General features: G+C 34.7%; 3 protein-coding genes across 9 annotated transcripts; 2 read left to right on the top strand and 1 right to left on the bottom strand.

Moving 5' to 3' along the window:
* The first annotated feature begins 1,213 nt into the window (after positions 1 to 1,213).
* On the top strand, positions 1,214 to 11,586 carry LOC117933719 (endonuclease MutS2). Of its 3 annotated transcripts, none has more exons than XM_034855224.1 (21): positions 1,217 to 1,506; positions 1,605 to 1,733; positions 2,415 to 2,582; positions 2,675 to 2,758; positions 3,005 to 3,055; positions 4,040 to 4,096; positions 4,167 to 4,246; positions 5,475 to 5,598; positions 5,685 to 5,744; positions 6,579 to 6,821; positions 7,026 to 7,109; positions 7,210 to 7,357; positions 7,619 to 7,746; positions 8,596 to 8,643; positions 8,877 to 9,007; positions 9,176 to 9,258; positions 9,505 to 9,608; positions 9,981 to 10,051; positions 10,166 to 10,470; positions 10,595 to 10,752; positions 11,173 to 11,586. In XM_034855224.1, the coding sequence occupies exons 1-20, from the start codon at positions 1,303 to 1,305 to the stop codon at positions 10,747 to 10,749; spliced, it is 2,457 nt and encodes an 818-aa protein (XP_034711115.1). In that variant the 5' UTR covers positions 1,217 to 1,302; the 3' UTR covers positions 10,750 to 10,752; positions 11,173 to 11,586. The 3 variants fall into 3 exon arrangements, with proteins under 3 accessions (XP_034711113.1, XP_034711115.1, XP_034711114.1); XM_034855223.1 differs by lacking the exon at positions 11,173 to 11,586 and adding an exon at positions 10,866 to 10,997; XM_034855222.1 differs by lacking the exon at positions 11,173 to 11,586 and having other exon boundaries at positions 1,214 to 1,506; positions 10,595 to 10,997.
* LOC117933720 (probable ribonuclease P/MRP protein subunit POP5) lies at positions 10,012 to 14,272 on the bottom strand. 4 transcript variants are annotated; one of them, XM_034855226.1, is made up of 5 exons: positions 14,135 to 14,272; positions 13,345 to 13,540; positions 13,110 to 13,247; positions 12,249 to 12,399; positions 10,012 to 11,343 (listed from the first exon to the last, which is right to left on the bottom strand). In XM_034855226.1, the coding sequence occupies exons 2-4, from the start codon at positions 13,520 to 13,522 to the stop codon at positions 12,251 to 12,253; spliced, it is 465 nt and encodes a 154-aa protein (XP_034711117.1). In that variant the 5' UTR covers positions 13,523 to 13,540; positions 14,135 to 14,272; the 3' UTR covers positions 10,012 to 11,343; positions 12,249 to 12,250. The 4 variants fall into 4 exon arrangements, with proteins under 4 accessions (XP_034711117.1, XP_034711118.1, XP_034711119.1 ...); XM_034855227.1 differs by having other exon boundaries at positions 10,012 to 11,333; XM_034855228.1 differs by lacking the exon at positions 10,012 to 11,343 and adding an exon at positions 11,772 to 12,080.
* Positions 14,273 to 15,220: 948 nt separating this feature from the next.
* Positions 15,221 to 17,950, top strand: LOC117933685. 2 transcript variants are annotated; one of them, XR_004654354.1, is made up of 3 exons: positions 15,221 to 15,331; positions 15,709 to 17,446; positions 17,542 to 17,950. XR_004654354.1 is itself a non-coding variant. In XM_034855170.1 (2 exons), exon 2 carries the CDS (start codon positions 15,783 to 15,785, stop codon positions 16,218 to 16,220), a length of 438 nt encoding a protein of 145 aa, XP_034711061.1. In that variant the 5' UTR covers positions 15,221 to 15,331; positions 15,709 to 15,782; the 3' UTR covers positions 16,221 to 17,950. The 2 variants fall into 2 exon arrangements, 1 of the variants encoding a protein (XP_034711061.1); XM_034855170.1 differs by having other exon boundaries at positions 15,709 to 17,950.
* The last annotated feature ends 2,405 nt before the right edge of the window (positions 17,951 to 20,355 follow it).

Genomic DNA, 20,355 nt, shown 5'->3' with positions numbered 1-20,355 from the left:
TGCCAACAACCCAGATTCCCAAAAATTGGGTCAACCTTGAAGAATCTTTTTTAACTCAAGAAGAATCAAATTAAAAATTAGTAAGTGACTTCATCATTCATTGCTCCATCCAAACAACCCCTTTATCTAGAAAATATGGTTCTCGACAACTTTCCATGATTATCTAGCCTCTCTTCCTTCCCATCCAATAAATTAATCACTTTGGCCTTTCTCTTAAAACTCTTCTTCTTCCAAGGCCCATGTGTCGATATATTTAGTTTCAAGAAGCAAAGAAAGAATGTTAAAAGTAGGGTTGGAGCAAAGGGAATTGGCCCCTTCCAACCCGAATCTAATTGTTTAAGTAATCATTTTCAATATTTACGTTGAATTTGGGTTAAATTTTTTTAACTCAAACTTAATTTCAATTAGACTTGGGATAAGGTTCAAATAACTTGAAGTCTAACCTAAGCTCAAATTAATTTTTTACATATAATATTTATAATTTTTTCTAAGAAAAATATCAAATTATATTATATCATATATTTTTCAGTGTTTTAGAAAATATACAAATTTATAGTTATTTTTTGTTGTTATATTGAAATTTTGTCTTATTTGTTATTTTAATTTTCATACAAATATATTAAAAAAGTTTTTTTAAAACTATTATAGATTAATTTTGAATTATGTATCAACTCAAGTTTAACTCGATCAACCAGTGTCTAACTTGAACAGGTTGAACTCAACTCAAGTTTAGAAAAATAAGATTGGATTGAGTTTGGGTTAAGTACCTCGAGTAAAAATTCAAGTTAAATTGAGTTCAGGTTAATTATTTTTTAATTTAGGTTAGATTCAGAATAATCATCAACCCGATTAACCCGTCGAAGTAACAATCATAACTTAAAAAGAATAATTTTTTTTATATGATTTTATTAGACAAAATATGAAACAAAAAAAAAATAATAAATCAAACATATAGTAGGAAATTATGCATTATTTAATTATATAATTTGTATATAAATGTTAGATTCAAATTTATCATAAAAAATATACGAATTTGGTTTCAACGGGTTGCTCGCATCTTCAATCCCGTTAGACATGGGCTTGCAGCCCTACCGTTGCCAATTGGGCCCATACTTTTTGTTGGGCTGAATTGGTCAGCCCACCCAAATGGGCCATGGCTGCATGGGCTCAACCGAAACTCAATACGGTGCGTTTTGGTGGACTCATCTTGAAGATGAAAGCAGAAGGCTAACGCTGGCAGCCATGGGTGGAGGAATGCAGAGAGGGTGAGGAAAAATCTACTGCAAATCCGCGAGAGGAAGGATGAATTCATGTTGGTGTGGAAAATCTATTTTCATGATCGTCTCAGTAGCTTCAACCCCAGAACGATTCAAGAATGGAGGCATCCTGAAACAGTCTCAGAAACCTTCAGTTCACCATCAAACTCTCAGGGTTTTGGAGTGGGACAAACTCTGCCACTCCGTTTCTTCCTTCGCTTCGACTTCCTTGGGCCGTGAATCCACCTGGGTCTCTTCTTTTTGCCCTTTTAATTTCTCTCTATCTCTGCCGTAATTTGTTGTGTGTTTTCATTTTTTGTTGTTTTGCTTGTTGTGGGTCTGCCACAGGCCCAGCTCTGGTCCCTGGACCAGACCTACCAAGAGAGTTTGAGACTTTTGGATGAAACCAATGCTGCTCTGGAAATCCATAAGCATGGTGGTTGCACCATGGACTTCAGCACCATTGATGCTGTTCTGGTTAGTTTCCTAATACTCTATTTCATTTGTGGTTATTGGCATAATCCTCAGACCAGCTTATGTTATTTCTTGATTTGATTTCCAAAGAATTTACACGGCTTGCCCATAATTTTCATTGGGAAAATTTAGTGTATAAGGATGTGAACAGAAAAAATGGGCATTTCGAGCCCCAAGTCATTTGGGTCCTTTCAAATTTTAAATGCCTTAATTTGAGGCATAGATTTGAGTGAGCTTTTTTTCTTCTTAGATATGACTAGTATTCTTTACATTTATAAATGGGAATTCTTGATATCTCTCATTGTACTTTTCTAAGGTTTGCCTCTTTTGATATTTTGATCCTTTGCTTGTCTTAGAGTCTGTTTGGAAGCTTTTATAGTTAAAGCATTTTTGTCTATGGTGCTTCCATTAGAAACACTTTTAAAGAGAGTCGCTAACACTGAGTGCTTGGATATAAACTAGAAAAAGTGTTTTGATAGTGTTTTTGGCAATGTCTTATATTACAAAAAAAGTGATTTTTGAAAGAATCACCTAGCAAGTGATTATATTGGAATCACGTCCAGCTATTCTACAGATATTCAAAAGCGATTTTACTCCCAAACGGGCACTTAACCTATAGAGAAAAGGGTGAAAAACCTTGTATACCTCATAGGCAAGCTAACCATCTGTTTTGTGTTCTTGAAGGTTAAATCTGCTATCCAGCATGCTCGTAGGATGTTACCAGTGGATGGAAATGAAGCCATGGCTGTTGTGGCTCTGCTACAGCTTGCAGAAACTTTGCAGCTTAATCTCAAAGCTGCCATCAAGGAAGATGCAGATTGGTACAAACGTTTCATGCCTATTTCAGAAGTGGTATAGAGCATGCCCATTTCTTCCATGCACCACTTATTCCTGTGTGTTTGTAATCCTTTGGTGACCTTTCTCTTTTGTAATTTTACTTGCAGATAATGGGGTTGGTTATAAATAGATCATTGGTTAAATTGATACAGCAAGTAGTAGATGAAGATGGCTCTGTTAAAGACTCTGCGGTATGTTTTCGTTACTCAGGCACTACAAATATTGATAACTTTTCTTTTGAATAATCTGGTTTTTACAACATGCTTAGAATTTTTTTATCTTCAGGACTACATTTTGTGTAGGTTTGTTAGGCTTGCATCCAATTTCTATTCTTTCATTTTTTAATTGTATGCAAACAAATTCACTTCATTTTCATATATGATTATTTTCCCTTTCCCTGGTCTTGATCTCACCTAAAGTTTTATACCCTGTTATAGAGCTCTGCACTGAAGCAATCACGTGATCAAGTGCGGACACTTGAGAGAAAGGTAAATTATTCTCTCTCTCTCTCTCTTTTTTTCTGAAAAAAAAAATGATCTCCCTTGATACATTGGTAGGAGAATTACCCATGTCTTTATGAATAACTTCAAGTTTCAGATGCCAATTTCTTTGTTAGTGGTTATTAATACAAGATATGTAATGGGTATTGAGACCATGCAACCACACATCATTTACAATCTCTAAACAAAATAGAGTCCTCTTCAGTTACAGTAGAAGGAACTCTGATTCAATCTATATTTCAGTTGCCTCAGAACTTTACATTTTGAAAATTTCAGGAATTCTCGATTATGTTTGTATAACTGTGGTTGGAACTTGTAGCTTGAACTTTGCCTTTATATATTTCACACACCCTCAAACGCGTATATGCACATTTTTGAATTGATTGCATCCACTATATGGTGATGCCTCAACATGTAGGTGTAAGATTAATTCCAAAATGTGCTTCAAGTACTTTGAACCATTATAGAATCTCATATAGCACCGTGACTCCCACGTGTGTTGCTATTTGGACTACAAGTTTCCATTCATTTGCTCTCTTTTTTCATGTTTCTTTTGTGATTTCAACCAATTATATTGTTTAAAATCTTTGGAGCTCTAGGTATTATTGGAAGAAATTTAAATTTCATCCTCAATAGAAAGTTTGATATAATATCTCTCTTGCTTTCTTTATTGCTAAGCTAATCACTTCAACATGCTTCCCAGGTTCCATATTACATAGAGAATAAATTTTAATAAAGAATTACAACTCATCTTTGGATTCTCATATCTTCCCATAAATTACATCTCACTCGGATAACTTGCGATTCATTGTTCAATCAGTTGCCAGAGCTTTTATTCCTTGTTAATGGGTTTTTAAGTTGGTAGTTGTGGTTACTCATATTGCATGGCTTTACCACTGTTTGATGCCCTCATTGCTTTACATTCTTATCTAGAACTTAATTCCTAAGAGTGTTTATCATCTTTTCTTTCAGTTATATCAGTTGATGGACAGCTTAGTTAGGGACAGTGCGAATGAAACATCCTCTCTGGTAAGATGTGCTTGATCACCGATTTGTTTTGCATTTTCTTTTCTTAACTATTGTTCCATCATTGGCTCAGGAAGTGAGTAATGTTGATGGAAGATGGTGCATAAAATCAGGGGCCAATCTTACAAATTTGAAGGGTTTATTGTTGTCCAGGTGCGTTACATGTTTGCATAACTTCCTATTGATTGCTCCAAAATGCCAACCAGTATGTGTGATTGTATTTCTCTGTTCTTTTTTGTTTCAAGATCAATATCTATTTAGTTAGTCAAACTTCACAGTAATCAGTATCATTAGTTATTATTCACCAAAGCATTAAGGTAGCATATTATCTCAAAAGGATTTTTGAGAATAGCTTTGAAGGATGTAGCTGGTTTCCATGATGTCTACAAATAGAAAATAATTTTTTCAATTTTAAATTATTTAATCTTTATTAATGGAAGAAAATAAGTGAAATGAGTTTGAAAAAGTATATAAAAATAATTTATTAATTTTAAATTTATTTTAAATTTTCCTTCACTTTTTCTTTTCCCTATTTTCTTTTCCCTTGCCTTTTCGCTTTAATTTTCCAGGAACCAAACATAACCTTAAAGAAAAATAAAATAAAAATTTTTGGAAAATAGAAACTTTTAGAAAATATGAAGTTTAAAGTATAGAAACTTTTTATATTAAAAAATACTTTTTAATTCTAATAAGACTCAAATCAACCAACTATTACTAACTTTGACTCCAAGCAACTGAAAGCAAAACTGCGAAATTATCCTAATGGAGGAGGGTTTTTTTGTTCTACTTCATTCCTTGTATGAATGAACTCAAAGGGCTCATCCTGATCACATCCACTACTAACCCATTCAATGTCAAAGAGCTAAAAGCTTTATGTTGACTAGCACTACCCTTGGCTGGTTTTTGGTCAACAGATCACAGAGGAAAAGAACTTCTAAAAGTAGTCCCACTAGTAATGCAAGTAAACACAAAAAAAATCTACTTCTGGCACAATTTAAAGGCATACCATAACATCCTCTCATCCAATGAAAAACTAAAACAATGGGAGTCACTTTCTTACTCCTATTGAACACAACTAATAAAGGCCAAAAAGATCATTGACTGCAAAAGCAAACTACTAATGTACGAACACAAAGCCCAGAACTAGGAGTTTTATCATCAAGCGAGACATAATTTATGATCATAATCTTCCCAAGCCACAAATCACATCCAAATCATGCAATCCTTTGATTGCCTGCATAGATAACTGGATGAGCTACATCATACAACACTAAAATACACCCCAAATGTTCATTATTTTTTTTTTTTGTACCAAGACATCTTCACTAAATGGAACCAACTCTTAAATATTCAATTTCTGACCGGTGATATATTGTTGTAGTGGTTCAGGTGTGGGAAGCATTATAGAGCCACTCTCTGCTATTCCATTAAATGATGAGTTGCAAAAGGCAAGGGCACTTGCGGCAAAGGCTGAGGCCGACGTACTTTTAAAGTTAACAGAGAAGGTTTTAATAGCTTTTTCCAGGGCATTCTTTTCATTATTTGTGTAATTGTTTCCATGCTCATGTTTTGAACTTTTTTTTCGGCCCAGATGCAAATGGATCTTGAAGACATTGAAAAGTTATTGGACAGTGTCATTCAACTGGATGTGGTAGGTATCTACCACTAAGCTTACCACTCAAACTTTCTTTTTATGAAATGTTTTCATGATAGGTGAACAGTACAGTTCAGGTAACAATATAACCTTCCAAACTATTTGACTTTAGCTACATTACTCCTGTTTAGTGCTGTTTTGGATATGAAGTGAAACGCGTTTACATCATTGTTGGTGGATTATAGTTAGTGTCATCTTCTGAGTTGGAAAATGATGGAAAGAGACACATTTCCTACTAAACCATCTTGTTCATTATTGCCTTCATGAAATTATATGGTTTGGGCCAATTTCAACTGAATTAATTTGGCATTGTGGATAATGATGATGACCATTACCATTTTCATCCTTTTCTAGGTTTTATCTTTTTTTTTTCTTTTTTTTGGTACTTCAATTTTTTTTCTCTGTATTTTCAAGACCAAAATTCACAATCCAAAATTTTGATTTTATCAGATCCCCCAAGTTGTTGTGAATCTATTATTTGGTTTATTTGAACCCTGAAACTGAAAGCCTTTTGGAAGCCACATCAATCAGAATATATAAAGTGAAAACTTCGTTTAAAACCCTCTGATGGTTAATGTGAAAAAGGGTTAGCTGACTTTTACCATGTCCTTACCATCAGACTAGAGCATTGAAATTGCTCTATAATCTTCAGCATCACAAGCAAGCTCAAGTTAAAAATTAAATATCTAAATAAAAGGAAATGCTTTTATGTGAAGTTTGACGACGCTAGTGAATATTGGTCCTTAGTTTCTTTTATTTGCAAATTTTTTCTTATTCAATTGTTCCAATTGGTGATTTCACAGTATTTGGTTTTGGGTTCTTAACATGTAGATCAATGCTCGAGCTACCTATGGCCTTTCATTTGGAGGCACTTGTCCTGATTTATTTTTAGCAGAAAACAAGAATGGATCTTCCACAGGAGCCCACTTATCAGGGCATGGAACTTCAGAAGCATCTTATCCGATTAAGAGGGAATGGACTTTGCATCTGCCAAAAGCTTATCATCCTTTATTAGTTCAACAGCATCGAGAAAATCTTCAGAAGGCCAGGAAGGATGTTAGCCTTGCTCTTTCTGTAAGTTATGTGTGGACTTTGGTCTTTTTGTTTTATGTATCTTCTTAATCATCAATTAGAATGTATTACTTCACATGGAAACCTACAAGTTTCCCCACTTTGGCTGTGGGCATCTGCTGCTTATACAGAAGGGTTGGTATTACGTGAATGCCAGTACTCATCATTTCCTTGGATAAAATCTAGTACTAAGTTTTCTGGTTTCAGGAACAAAGGAGGAAAAAGCTGCAAGGGGAGAAATTTAATGTTAAAGAAGAAACAGATATAAATCTTTCATCTTTGGAAATGCAGGTATTGTTCAATATTGACCATAGATCAGTGATCATTTATGATTGTGCAGTTTATGATCTTAATAATGTTTCATCTAAAGTAAGTTCCCTTCTGATGTCAGGTAACTAGATTAGAGCAATCTCCTCCAGTCCCTGTTGATTTTTTTATTGCTCAAAGAACCAGAGTGTTGGTTATAACTGGTCCAAATACAGGGGGCAAAACCATTTGCTTAAAGACAGTTGGATTAGCTGCCATGATGGCAAGATCAGGTTGACATCAACATTTTTCACTCCTACATAATTTTAAATGCTGGCATAACCACTATACTGAAATTTCTAGTTTCTTGTAATTTTTGCTTCTTGCTTAATAGTTGTGATGGTATCTTTTTCAGTTTTATAGCGAGGAGAGGCTGATTATTCATCTAACTAATTCATAAAGATATCTATTTTTTATTTTTTTATTTTACAATCTTCTTAATAAATTTCTTTGTTCTGTTGCATACCCCTTGAATAATTTCTCCACTATTGCAGGCCTTCATGTTTTAGCATCTGAACCTGTACGAATCCCTTGGTTTGATTATGTTTTTGCTGATATCGGTGATGAGCAGTCACTATCCCAATCTTTGTCTACCTTCTCTGGCCATTTGAAACAAATTAGTGTAAGTTGGATAGAATACTATTTGTAATATTGTTGAAAGAGATGCAAATGTTTTTGGGTGTATTTGTATTGGAGGGATTTGAAGTGCCTGAAGGGATTTGGAGCTCCCAAAATCCCTTCCTTTTGTTTAGATTTAAAATCTTAAATGTGGGAATGAATTTGAACAATCCTCAGGATTTGAGTCAAGGAATTCAGTGGCCAAATCAGACTACCTGATGCCAATTTCTAAGCCTCCATCTTGTGTTTGGTTTAAAGGATAGCTCGCTCTTCCCTGTATCTAATTTTTTAATTCATATGGTTTTCCTTGTTCCCTATTAGAAACAAAGAAAAAGAAAGAAAGAAGCACTGCTGCCACACTAGCACTGTCACTAAAATCACAACCACCATCACCATATATGCCTCCATCTGTCTTCTACTGATGCAGACCGAGGAAATTTCAATTCAATAGGTTTCTAGTTTGTTGATTTCATATTCCTCAAGCTGTTCCAAATCCTTTATCCAAAACACAAACATTATTGTATTTTATCCCATTTCAGTGTGTGTTACTACTAGATATAAGATCCATCTGGGTAGAGAGGTCTATAAATTTTACTTCAGATTTGGCAGCCAGTGGTGTGTAATTGATACACTTGTGGAATGGGAGGAAGTCCTATTCAAAATTTTATTGAAAGTCAGTGTCCCTTACAGATATGTTGGTTCTTGGCAGAATGGAGATGTCAGAGAGGAAACATATCAATTGAATGAATTATTGATTGTTTACAAGATTTTTCACTTTTCTTGGGGGGAAAAAATGTATCCTGCTTCTATGCACATTTTCTTTTGTCATACTGTTTGTTATTTACATCTGCAGGACATTAAAGCGCAGTCAACAAATCAGTCATTGGTGCTACTAGACGAAGTACGTTCCTTTTTTTTTTTTTTAGTGATCCCTTTATCATATCTAACATTTTGTTACCATAAACATGTTATGGCTTAGTGGACATGAAGCAACAAAGCCCTAATTGTCAACTAATTTCTGCCTAGAAAAAGGGAAAAAAAATAGGAAAAAAAAATGAAAATTGAACAGGACAATGATAATATTCATTTGGAGCAATAATTGATGGATATTATCCCTTTTTATGTATTTGTTAGGTTGGTGCAGGCACAAATCCTCTAGAAGGAGCAGCTCTAGGGATGTCATTGCTGGAGTCTTTTGCTGAAACTGGTGCCTTGTTGACAATAGCTACCACACATCACAGTGAACTCAAAACCCTCAAATACAGGTACTTGATATTTAAATTAAAAGATGGGATGGTTGTAGTCACATTGTCAAATTCTAGTCACTTATTATTTCTAGTATGAAAAAATATATTTAAAACATAACCGGTTCCATGCTCATATGAATTGAATTTTAATCTTGACTTCATGTTTGTGAAAACATTTGTTGACAGTAATGACGCCTTCGAAAATGCATGTATGGAGTTTGATGAAGTGAACTTAAAACCAACTTATAAGATCCTCTGGGGCATTCCAGGTTTACTCTCTTGGATGCATGATTTACATTTGTTTGCAATACTGGGTTCTTGCTTGATGTTCATCAATATACGCTTTACTATTTTGCCATCGATTACATATGTAGGCCTAACTTAAAGCAGAATGCTCTCCTCTGCTTTCCTGAAAATCTTTTCTCTGACAAACTGATGGCTATTTTGTGTTTTCTTGATGTGTTGTATTGCTATGACATTTCTTCATATAAAGGAGTGGAAGATTTTTACTGTAGGACGTTCAAATGCAATCAATATTGCTGAAAGGTTAGGAGTACCCAAGAAAGTTCTAGATAAAGCTCGCGAACATTATGGAGCAGCTAGCGCCGAGATTAATGAGGTAACAAGCAATGGCTTACCAAAGTTTGTCTATTTGTCAGGCCCTAAGCAGTGATCTATTGCATTTTAGCTCTTCATGGAGATATCAAGCATGCCCTTTTTTTTTCTTTTCGGATTTATCAGCATGAAAAGGAAGGTTCCCTAAAGGATTTGGGATGTATTTGCATCAAAGCTTGCCTATAACTTGCTTTGAAGCTTTGAAAAAGCCCATATGCCATTCCACTTATGATTTTTAAAGTATATCTCATCTTACTAACATATTGATTATCATGATTTTGGTTTACACGGGGTTGAGATCATAGAAAATATACAATGAGCAACTTTCAAATGGTTTCTGTAGTGTTAACGAGTGACATGATTCTGTTTTGTGCAGGTCATAATTGATATGGAAAGGTTCAAGCAAGAATTTCAAGAGCGTGTTAATGATGCACGATATCATCTGATGTAAGAATTTTCAAACAACATGAGTAACTTTTGGTATGCGTATAGTGGTACAAAGTCGTACAAAAGGCACAATCTCCTAATTTGAAAGTTGCTTGTTCTTGGTTGCGATTGCAGGCTCTCAAGAGATCTTTATGAAAATCTATTGGTGACTAAAAGAAAGCTAATAGAACATGGCACCGATCAAAGATATAGAAAGATGCGGGAAGTATCTGAGGCTGCAGCAGTGGCACGGTCTCTCCTTCACAAGAAGGTCCGACAGTTTCGTTCATCTGCAACCCGACCTTACCAGCCTACTGCTGCAGATAAAAGCCAACATGCATCAGCAACTAGCAACCAACATACTGCAGCAGATACCAATGAACGTCCTACTACAAGTGAGAGTAAACACCCCGCTAAAGTTGCCCAGCAATCATCATCAGGTATTACTCGTAAACATCTGATGGATCTTGTGACATTATCCATCTTGCTCGTGGTTGAAAATACCAGTCAAAAAGATTGTTTAAGTTCTCATCAAGGTAGATTTTCCTTCTATTTGCATTGCAGAGAAGAAAAGAGTTCCCAAAGTTGGCGATATGGTGCATGTTTCTTCCCTAGGAAAAAATGCAACAGTTTTAGAAGTGGAGTCATCTAAAGGGCACCTCGTCGTACAGGCTGGTAACATGAAGTTGAAATTAAAATTGACTGATGTCGAAACCTGACAGGTAAGAATTCTTGCATATCTTCATGGTAGCACCCTTCTGGAACGTTGGGAGCTTATCTTGGTCTAGACCTTGCTCTAACGAGTCAATAAGATTCAAGTTTTTTTGTTATTTAGACGTGGCAGGGCTAGGGTAAGAAAACAGAACAGTGGACTGCTTTGTCCTATGCCAATTGAGTCATCCTGTGTGAATACAATTATACATCTCATGATCAAGTATATGCAATCCAACTTGGGGTTGAATCTGAATTGCCTCTCCTCTCTCCCACTGCTATCTGCTCTGTTAAATTATGGTATGTACCATGTAGAAGCAAAAACATATATAGAACCAGTTAGCAGTAATGAATAATGATGGGTCTATCTATCAGTGCCCCAGTTCCTGATCCTGTTGATCATCTTCCTCCTCTTTCTCTTCCATCCACAGACCCTGCAAAAAGCCAGCTGAATTCCGAAGACCGGCGCCCAAAGTGGACAATATCCTCCCATCATTGACAGTCATGATACTACCTATCAGAGTCAATCCTCTTTTATGCAGCTTCTATGAAGACTATGGGCCAGGTCTTGAACCGAAAGATCCAAGGGAGGCTGCAGGATACTGAAAATTAGGAAACAACTCACTAGGATGGTTTTGAAATAAATGACCACAATGAATATAATCTCCTAGGAGGTTGCCTCTAAAGCAACCTCCAGTAAAATCTATGTAACCAATGAGAATTCTTAAGCAGAAAATTTCATACTTTCAATCCCATTCTATCATTGTAATTTGCTTTTATCTTTTAGTTATTATGGGAAAGAAATCCCTAAAATTTTTCAATGAAATTATTAAATTTATTATTAATATCTTCAATGGCCTCTTGGTAAAAACCATCAATGAAATTATTGAATTCTTTTAATAAAAATTGTGACTCCTATTTTAAAACTTTTTTCTTGGAAAATATTTTCTCATTCAAATTTGTTTTAAAACTATACTAAAAAATTGTTTTCTCAAAAAATGTTCTCTAAAACAATGGCCCCAAAAATTACTAGCACCAAAATATCAGCATAAGTAAAACTTGATCAATACCCACTGTCAGATTGTAGAAGGTAACAATGCATTTGAATCAATTCCCAGCAGGGGAAAAAAAAAACAAAAAAATTCCTTAGGGCATGACTCAGAAGGTCTGTTTGAACCCCTCAAAAATCTCTCTTTGTATGGGTTAAGCTCACCACCTGCTTCAACTGAATGATGAATATGGCTTGCAGGCCTAAAAAAACAGTTTCTGATTTTCCTTGGTTCACATCCTCGTCCCAGAAAGACAAAAGAGTCCATTTCTCATACTCCCCTCCATCGGCCTGAGCCGAACAACGACAGCATTTCTAGAACCAAACAAGCAATCACCAATAATTGAAACAAAAAGAAAAATATGCAATCAAAGGTGCATCAACTAAATTGAGTTTAGAAGGTATAGGATAAGAAACACGCACATAATAATAATAATAATAATAACAAAGAAGCAGTACCTTCAGTGCTCCAAGATTTTGATCCTTTCAAGACAGTTCTGCATTTGGTTATTGATGTCGTCTGTGAGGCGATCTCCAACCACAAGCTTGTACTGCTCAAACTTTGCTTTGTCACATTTCAAGGCAGCTTTTCTACATGCTCTGATACTTCCTAATACAATTGAGGATAGAATCAGAAAAATGAAAACACTAATGTTGTTTCATGAAATAAACCTCTATGTGATATCAACAGAGACGTTCAGGGTTACTCAAGTAATTTAGAACAGGCACAAAAAAGTTAGAGCACCCAATCTATTTTCTAGAAAACAAGAAAAAGGAAAACACCGACTTTGTTTCAGAGGATGTTAGATTTTATTCATTCATTTTTCAACTGTCTCAATTTTCTCATGCTCCAATAAGAGAGAAATCAAAGTTTTTTGAAAACTATCAAGCATAGCATTAAGAAAATTATTTATTGAAGCCAAGGGAGAGCCAAAAACGGATCCAATAGGAATTGAAGTACAACATTCAAGAACGTATTTGCATGATCAAAAACGATCTTAATCCAGTATGCAGGCATCCCACAATGTTAAATGAAAAGTAAGACACTCAGAGCAAAATGCTTTGCTTAGATAATCTCCATGAGTTTAGGACTAAATAACTCTATTGCTTTTTCTTTTTCCCTTTTAGTGAAAGTGTACATGAATAATTTAACGAGGCAGAGAAATGTTCGACACTTGATGATGTTTGAAGGATCATGGCAACAAGGGTTTTGGATTATATAACTATACTACATTGTGAATGCATACATGGAGAAATTTAACGAGCAGCCAATTTCATCTTTAAAATTCGGTATGCTACAATTGCAAGTGTTAAACTCACCACTTAGGTCCAACAAATTGAACAGCACTGGGCAATGTCCGATACTCTTAACCATAGTAATGGCAGACCAAACTTTTTGATACTCCTCCCTTGATGCTCTGATGATACACAGCTTTGTAATGGGATTCACATACTTGACTACACAAAAAACCGCACGTTTGAATTGAACGAAGAGAAATAGCTATAACCACACAGGAAAATCAAATAACATAGCCAAGTAACATGTTATATTTACCTTGGAATGACCCAAAAGATGAAGCCAGACCACACTCCCCAAAGTTTACAAGAATGCTGTCTTTGATTGCTTTTGACACATTAAACTGTGTAATAATAATGGGATCATCAACCGCAAGATCTCGGTTCGGGTCCAAGAAAACCTCCATTATCATATACCTATTCTTAAACCCCACCATTGTACTTGTTCACCCTCTCTACAACAGCCAATTTATTATATTAAGCTATTTAACCTTGCAAAAAGGATATATCTCACAGAAAAGAAAACATACAAAACAACTTATTTAGAATTCTAAACCCAATTTCTTCTTCTACATACAAATCCATCTTTATCATAGTATGAACAAATAAGTGCTTGATAATGCAACTTCAAGAAAAGGGCCAATAATAGAAAAACCCTAATACCCTAGAACAGTTGAAGAGAGAGCACACACATAGATTTCTTCCTAATTGAAGAAGAAGGGCTGAGAGAAGTAATTCTCAGAAATATATTTTTAGGGTTTTTCTCGTGGAATAATAACTAATTCTACCCAAGAAAATAAAATAAAAATAAAAACGGAAAAAAATTTGAAACACTTCAGCAAATAAAACCCTAAAATTTGCATATGGGCACTTGAACTAGGATTCGGGATTAGGGTTTCGAAATTGGAAACCACAGACCCGAAACTGATCTGTTTGGATGAAAGGAGGAGATCTAACAACAATAGTTTCGGCACCCAAAGACCAAACAAAATTAACAATTATTAAAGACCCAGATGACAAACAAATAAAAGACAAGAAATTGAACCAACCTCCAATTCCGAAATAATCTAAAAGTGGGCCTAGCACACCCAAAAGAGCGAAGAATCAACCATGATTAGTTAGGATATTTTGAAGCAGGGGAGAGACGTGGGATTTTCTCTGTTGCTGCTGGAGTGGAGTGAAGGGAAGAACATAATCATAACAACAATAATAATAATAATAATAATAATAATAATTAGAAGAAGAGTTATTTTTTATTTTAAATTTTATCCATGAGCATCCTATAAATTTATTTTATTTTATTTTATTTAAAAAAATTAGATAGATATTTTTAACTATTTTCTAAAAATAATTTATTTTCTAAATATTTTTTTATTAATGTCATGCAAAAAGTGTGCCAAAAGAATGTTAATTAGTTAAAAATCATAAATATATATAAAATTAATAAATTAATTTTACAGTTTTTTTTAACTTTTTTCATTTATTTTTTTATAAATATTAAATATATGATAAAAATTCTTTAATATTTTTTTTCCTTATTTATTAGAAACCGAATATAATATAAGTAAAATAGGATGAAATAAGCTTAATATATATTATTAGAATAATATAATTATAATATATATTTAAAAAAATAATTATATTAGAATAATTAAAAATAAAATATTAAATATAAAAATTATTTTTAAAATATTTTAGATTTTTAAATAAATTTTTATTTTACAAAATAAAAAATGTAAATAAATAGAATGAAATTATAAAAAATTAATATAACTTAAATTATAAATGTGGCCTGATACGATTGGTGCCACTTTTTCAACAGTAACGGAATGGGGACTAACCCTAATGTTGTTTAACGTTAGGGTAAAAGTGTTGACTTGGTGTGGGAATGGGGATTTTTTTTGGCATTAAAATAGGATTAAGCAACGGTAGGAAGACCCCCCGTTCTCACTAGCCACGTGTAAAGCATTTATTGGGTGAACTGCATGAAATATTCAACGCCGACGCGTGATACTCCCGGTCCTCACTCCTTCGCTCATTTCACGCGCATTTCATTTGCATTTGCATTTGCATTTCATCTACTTTTCCTTTTTTCCCCAACCCTATCTCTATAAATTCCCCACTCTCTCCTCCTCTTTCCTCATTTTCGCTTTCCAATTTTGACGCAGGTTTCCAATTTTTTCTTCCTCCCGAGACCTAGCTGGGGTGTTCTCTGAAGTTTCTCTCTCGTCTCCCAAGTCTTACGGGTAAGTCTCTGGTTCCACCTTCTTTTTCTTCTTCTTCTTCTTCTTTTCGGGTGCTTTTTGTGCTTTTAGGGTTTTTTTGCTTATGTCTTCTAGCTCAGATCTGCTCGGTGATATCTCTTCTTAGTTTCTGTTTATGGCCTGGGATGGCTCTGTTTGTGCTAAAATATTGAGAAAGCCACAGTTTTGCTGTGTATTGTTTGAATTTGATGGTTTCGGTTGTAGATCTCAAAAAACTAGGGTTACTTTCTGATCATTGTTTAGATGTAAGCAAGTGTAGAAATTTGTTGGAGCTTAGAGGAAAATTGCAGGATACGACACTCTCTCCGGAGCCAGAAGCAGGAATTTGACCATTTTCTGTATTGTGTTGGGCTGTGCAGAGCCTTTGGTGGAAGGCGTCGGAGAGGGGAAGCCTCAAAAGGGTTCAGAAGCTGCAGGATCGGAGGAGCAAGCAATGGAGGTATATGGAAAATGTATGGTAGCAGGGCCTACAAATGTTATTTTTCTGTCAAGTATTCTGGGCCGAGATGGGCCAATCCCGGGTCACAAATGCGACTGGAAATGTGACAATGAACATGTTTGCGGGAACATGTATCGCTGCAAACTTACAGGAATCACACACATCTGTGACAAAAACTGTAACCAGAGAATTCTGTATGATAACCATAGCTCACTTTGCAGAGTGAGCGGCCAAGTTTTTCCCTTTACGCCGGCAGAGGAACAGGCGGTGAGAGGTGTTCGGAGGAAGCTCGATGCAGAGAATTCCCCCAATGACAGCTGTGCTTTTAAGCGCAGACGGGATGCCCAATTTCATCCTTCTCCTTTTGAGAGATCCTTCCGTGCTGTTGGTCCAATCTGCAGTCAAATTGGAGATGGCATGGATATGAGCTAGATAAATAACTGGAAAAAAAAAAACTATCTTTTTTCTTTTTTTTCCTTTTTCCTTCTTTTTTCATCCTTATTAAAAAATTTTCTCCTTTTTTTTTAATGGACCAAAGGTGGATGTCCGGAACTTGATGTGGGTACTTTAATGGTGGACCTGATGCGTCCAACCCGTCTGTAGGAACGACTTATATTTCTAATCTTGTTTAATAAGTTTTAGTACTTCCAGTAGATTGACTATTAGTTGGAGATTTGAACAGGCATTACTCTTTGTATAAGGGGTTGCTACTGAAACTTGAATGACATCCAGTTCCTTTCTAACCCTACTTCTCTAAGTATGAACTATAACAAACTCCGTGGTGCTTTCAGGTCTTTTGCAAAACTGCAAGGCTTGAATTATGATCTTGATTTGATAATTCAGTGAAATGTTCTTATTTTTCCTGCTTTTAATATCTTGTCTTCCTCATCATCTCATTTTTTGTGTGAGCTTGTATGTTTTGGTGTTTTGTGCTTAGTCGGTTTGTTTCAATATATACTGGATTTGATTGGGTTAACATGTTCTTAACTTGACTATTAACAATCCTTTTTCTTATGAATGCGTAGTTCCCTTTGTTTCCATAATTACAGAAAGGTTTCTATAACCTGATAATAGATCATGGTTCTTTAGATATATTGTTGAGCTTATGCAGCACAGGTTTTTGCCAGTTCAAACGAAGGGCATTTTGGATTGTAAATCTGGTAGAAACTTGCTTCTGTTTCTTTCCTCTTTCTATTGCAGGTTGATGGGGATGATCCAGTATTTCCTATATTATAATTGTGAACTAGATTATCTTTTATGCTTTTCCTCTGTTTTGATTCATGGGGTCCTGAAATTAATGTTAATTTTGCAGGGATTGAAGCTTGTGCTATTCAGGAGAGTTGAAAATTTCTTATTGCTAGAAATGAATTAATTGTTTTGTTTTAGAAATTTGTTGAAATGGAATTTGTGGGGGTTCTCATATGTGTTATTATCCTTCTTATATGCAGGACATTAATTCTTCCTGTGGCTGGTGCAAAAGAAAGCAGAGTACTGTGAACAATGCTGATGAACGGGATCCACCTGCATCCTGCCCATGGACTTGATGTATCTGGCCTGGTGCAGCTCAAGTTGTGTTTGCTGATAGAAGCATTACGAGTACCTAGTCCGTGGTTTGCCAGCCCTTCTTGATGTTGCTGACCCGTTCAATCATGTAGAAAGTGAGGATTGATTCATTTACTTCAAATCGTCCTCAGTCTATATCTTGTTTCTATGGCAGTGGCTCTAATGGTAGAATTTGAAATGGCTTTATCAGATTCTTTGATTGCTTGTATAGCCCTCAGTCCAAGGACCTGTCTTCAACTTCTTCTGGCAGTTCCTTGCCGCCTCTGGTAGGGTGGATAAAATTAGATGCGATGGCAATTTCTCCTCTAAATCTACCTTCCTTGGTACGGCTTGCCAGTAAATATTTTGGATGCTAGCAAGACCAGCATAATCCCTTACGAAGGTGGCCTTGAAGTCTTTGTGAGTTTCAGCTGGCTGATGATGTGATCTGTGGGCGAATGGGCAGTTTATTAAAAAATTCTGCAACCCCCCTTGTAGACTCCTCATTTTTCCCGTGACACGTATAGGTTACTATTCAAGTAAATCATTGTAATTCATTGACTTTATTGGGAGCTTTTGGGTGGATAAATTATGGAATTTTGACGTGGAGGATTACATAAGGTTTTGATGTGATCACATAAACCTTTGAATTTGTAAAGGTTTTTTTTTTTTTGATCGATCGAATTTATATTAATCATGAACTGAAACAAAAATATCCAATCCTCTGTTTAAATACAAAGTAAAATAAGTTGTTTCTTTAAAAGCAAGAAACAAATAATAATAAATATAACAAGAAAAAATTCATTGTGTTTATTGAGTTAGTGATTTAAAACATTTTATTCTTATACTTAATAGCAAATATATTATACATACTTTCATATCTCTTATTTCATATTCCTTTTTTAAAATATCTATTTAACCTTCAATATATCAAACATCCCACTCATCATTTTTAACTATGGCAGCCGTTCATCAAATGTTCTCATGGGCCATCAACCCAAGGGCCAAGACCCATCTCATGCACCATTCCTTTGTGATACCAGCTCTTACAACCCATTCACCTAGTTGACCCTAGCCTTTTGTAGCCTGCACTAGCCGTCCATTCTCTTTGCTACAGCTCGGTTATGGGTTGCTCAAAATCCAACTCCTTCACCCATCAATCTGTCCACCCCATGTCGTAACCCATTCATCTGGCTGCCTAAAAGCACACCTTAACCCCTACAACTAGCCATGCCAAATACACCTTGCACCAGCCGTCCATTCTCCTCTGTTGCAGCTCGGCTTTAGCTGCCCAAGACACCTCAACACACATGTCATCAACCCTCCTTCCTGTTATAACCATACCCATTTTTCTAGCTGCCCATGGCATGTCGAATTAACCCCCATCAAGCCGTCCATTCTTCTTTGCTTCAACCCACTTTTCGGCTGCCCAAAACCATATCAACTAAGCCCACATTAACAGTCTGATCTCTCATTTTGTAATTAACTTTTTGGCTGCCTAAGACATACTTCATTAACCCATGTCAGCTATCCCATGTTGGTTTAAGGGTATGAGTCAAAGGACTAGCCCAAAATACATTAAAAAAAAAAAAAAAAAAAAAAAAGAACAAAATGAATAAGAAGACTAACTTATCAATTGAGGCATGATAAGTATTATCCTTGAAATAGATCAACCATCCTCGAAGACGAACTCGATGCATTATGGTATTAGTGGTCTATTTCCAGGATTCAACAGTCAAAGAATCTCACATTAGGTGTACTCTGTAAGTGGGACGTGTACAACTCGTGTTTTGAAATATTCCTCTAGATAAATATATGAAAGACTCTCTGAAAAACTGTAGTATAAAGAGAGTGAAAGGTGACCTTTTTTTATCGGTCACTAACACAATTCCAATGGAACTCTACTTGTAATCATAACAGGACTCTACTTGTAAGTGGAACAAGATTCTACATCGTTATGAAATCTAGTACTAAATGAAAGCTAGTTAATTAATTTGATCACCTGGATGATGATTATACATAGAAGATATTCTCTAAAAATTTTCATGATGAAACTTAACTTCTAGATATTTGTTTTAAATTTCTTTTGTAGAATCCCCTGTTTGGACCATTTGCAGATTTTTTTATATAAAGAAACCCACTTGTGAATAAATTTGACATTAATTATATATAAGTTTAGTTTCTGATTCCTTTTTGAATTCATTACTATTATTTTTGAATTAATCTCATTTCTATGAAAGCGCTTTAAGATCCTAAACCAGGTATACAAACCTTTTCTTCACCATTTATTTAAATTAAAGCTTGTAATTGAACATTGTCTATTAGTGTTTGCTTGTTGTGTTAAGATTGTATGATATTAAATTCGACTTGTTATGGAATATGTGACTGCTTAGAACGTAATATGATGTTATTGCTTGTTATTTAATTTTTGTATTTTCTGGAAGCGCCACACCTTTCTTTATTAAATTAATGAATTGTGTTGATGTGTCTATTTAGTTCATTATATCCATGAATTAATTAGTTAGTCCTCACAATTATCTTAACTTAGTAGAAACTTAGCTTTTAGTGTTTAGAGAGATGTTATGATTTTTCAGTGTACCTTCTCAATAAGTAACTTGACCCTCGATCCAAATTGGTTTTCATAGACCTATCTTTTCTTTCAAAAGTCACATTTATGCTATGTTTGGTTCCTAGAAAAATTTGAAGGAAAATGCAAGGGAAAAAAAATACAAAGAAAAAGTAGAAAGAAAATAAAAAAAATAGATTAAAAGTTGATAAATTATTTTTTTTATTACTTCAAATTCATTTTATTTATTTTAACTCATCAATATAAAGATTAAATAATTTAAAAATACATAAAATTTTAATTAGTTTTAATTATATTTGATTTTCTTTGATATTTTTCATAAGATAACCAAACATGAAAAAATCATTTTTCTTTGCATTTTTTTTCTTTTCTTAGTATTTTTCAGGAACCAAACATAATCTTAGGGTTTTTCTTTCTTATTTTGTTTTTTCTTTTAAA

This window comes from Vitis riparia, chromosome 16, assembly GCF_004353265.1.
Source record: "Vitis riparia cultivar Riparia Gloire de Montpellier isolate 1030 chromosome 16, EGFV_Vit.rip_1.0, whole genome shotgun sequence".
NCBI lineage: Eukaryota > Viridiplantae > Streptophyta > Magnoliopsida > Vitales > Vitaceae > Vitis > Vitis riparia.
The sequence above is the reverse complement of the archived record's forward strand: the minus strand, read 5'-3'. Positions and strand labels throughout refer to the sequence as shown.

What these genes read in the sequence shown, in the direction of transcription:
- LOC117933719 (XM_034855224.1), top strand. Translation starts at nt 1,303, where the DNA reads ATGAATTCATGTTGGTGTGGAAAATCTATTTTCATGATCGTCTCAGTA. An exon ending in TGGGCCGTGAATCCACCTGG is followed by an intron (nt 1,507 to 1,604) that starts GTCTCTTCTTTT and finishes GGTCTGCCACAG; the next exon opens with GCCCAGCTCTGGTCCCTGGA. An exon ending in CTAGCGCCGAGATTAATGAG is followed by an intron (nt 9,609 to 9,980) that starts GTAACAAGCAAT and finishes TGTTTTGTGCAG; the next exon opens with GTCATAATTGATATGGAAAG.
- LOC117933720 (XM_034855226.1), bottom strand. Translation starts at nt 13,522, where the DNA reads ATGGTGGGGTTTAAGAATAGGTATATGATAATGGAGGTTTTCTTGGAC. An exon ending in ATCTTTTGGGTCATTCCAAG is followed by an intron (nt 13,248 to 13,344) that starts GTAAATATAACA and finishes TTTTTTGTGTAG; the next exon opens with TCAAGTATGTGAATCCCATT. An exon ending in CAATTTGTTGGACCTAAGTG is followed by an intron (nt 12,400 to 13,109) that starts GTGAGTTTAACA and finishes CAATTGTATTAG; the next exon opens with GAAGTATCAGAGCATGTAGA.
- LOC117933685 (XM_034855170.1), top strand. Translation starts at nt 15,783, where the DNA reads ATGGAGGTATATGGAAAATGTATGGTAGCAGGGCCTACAAATGTTATT.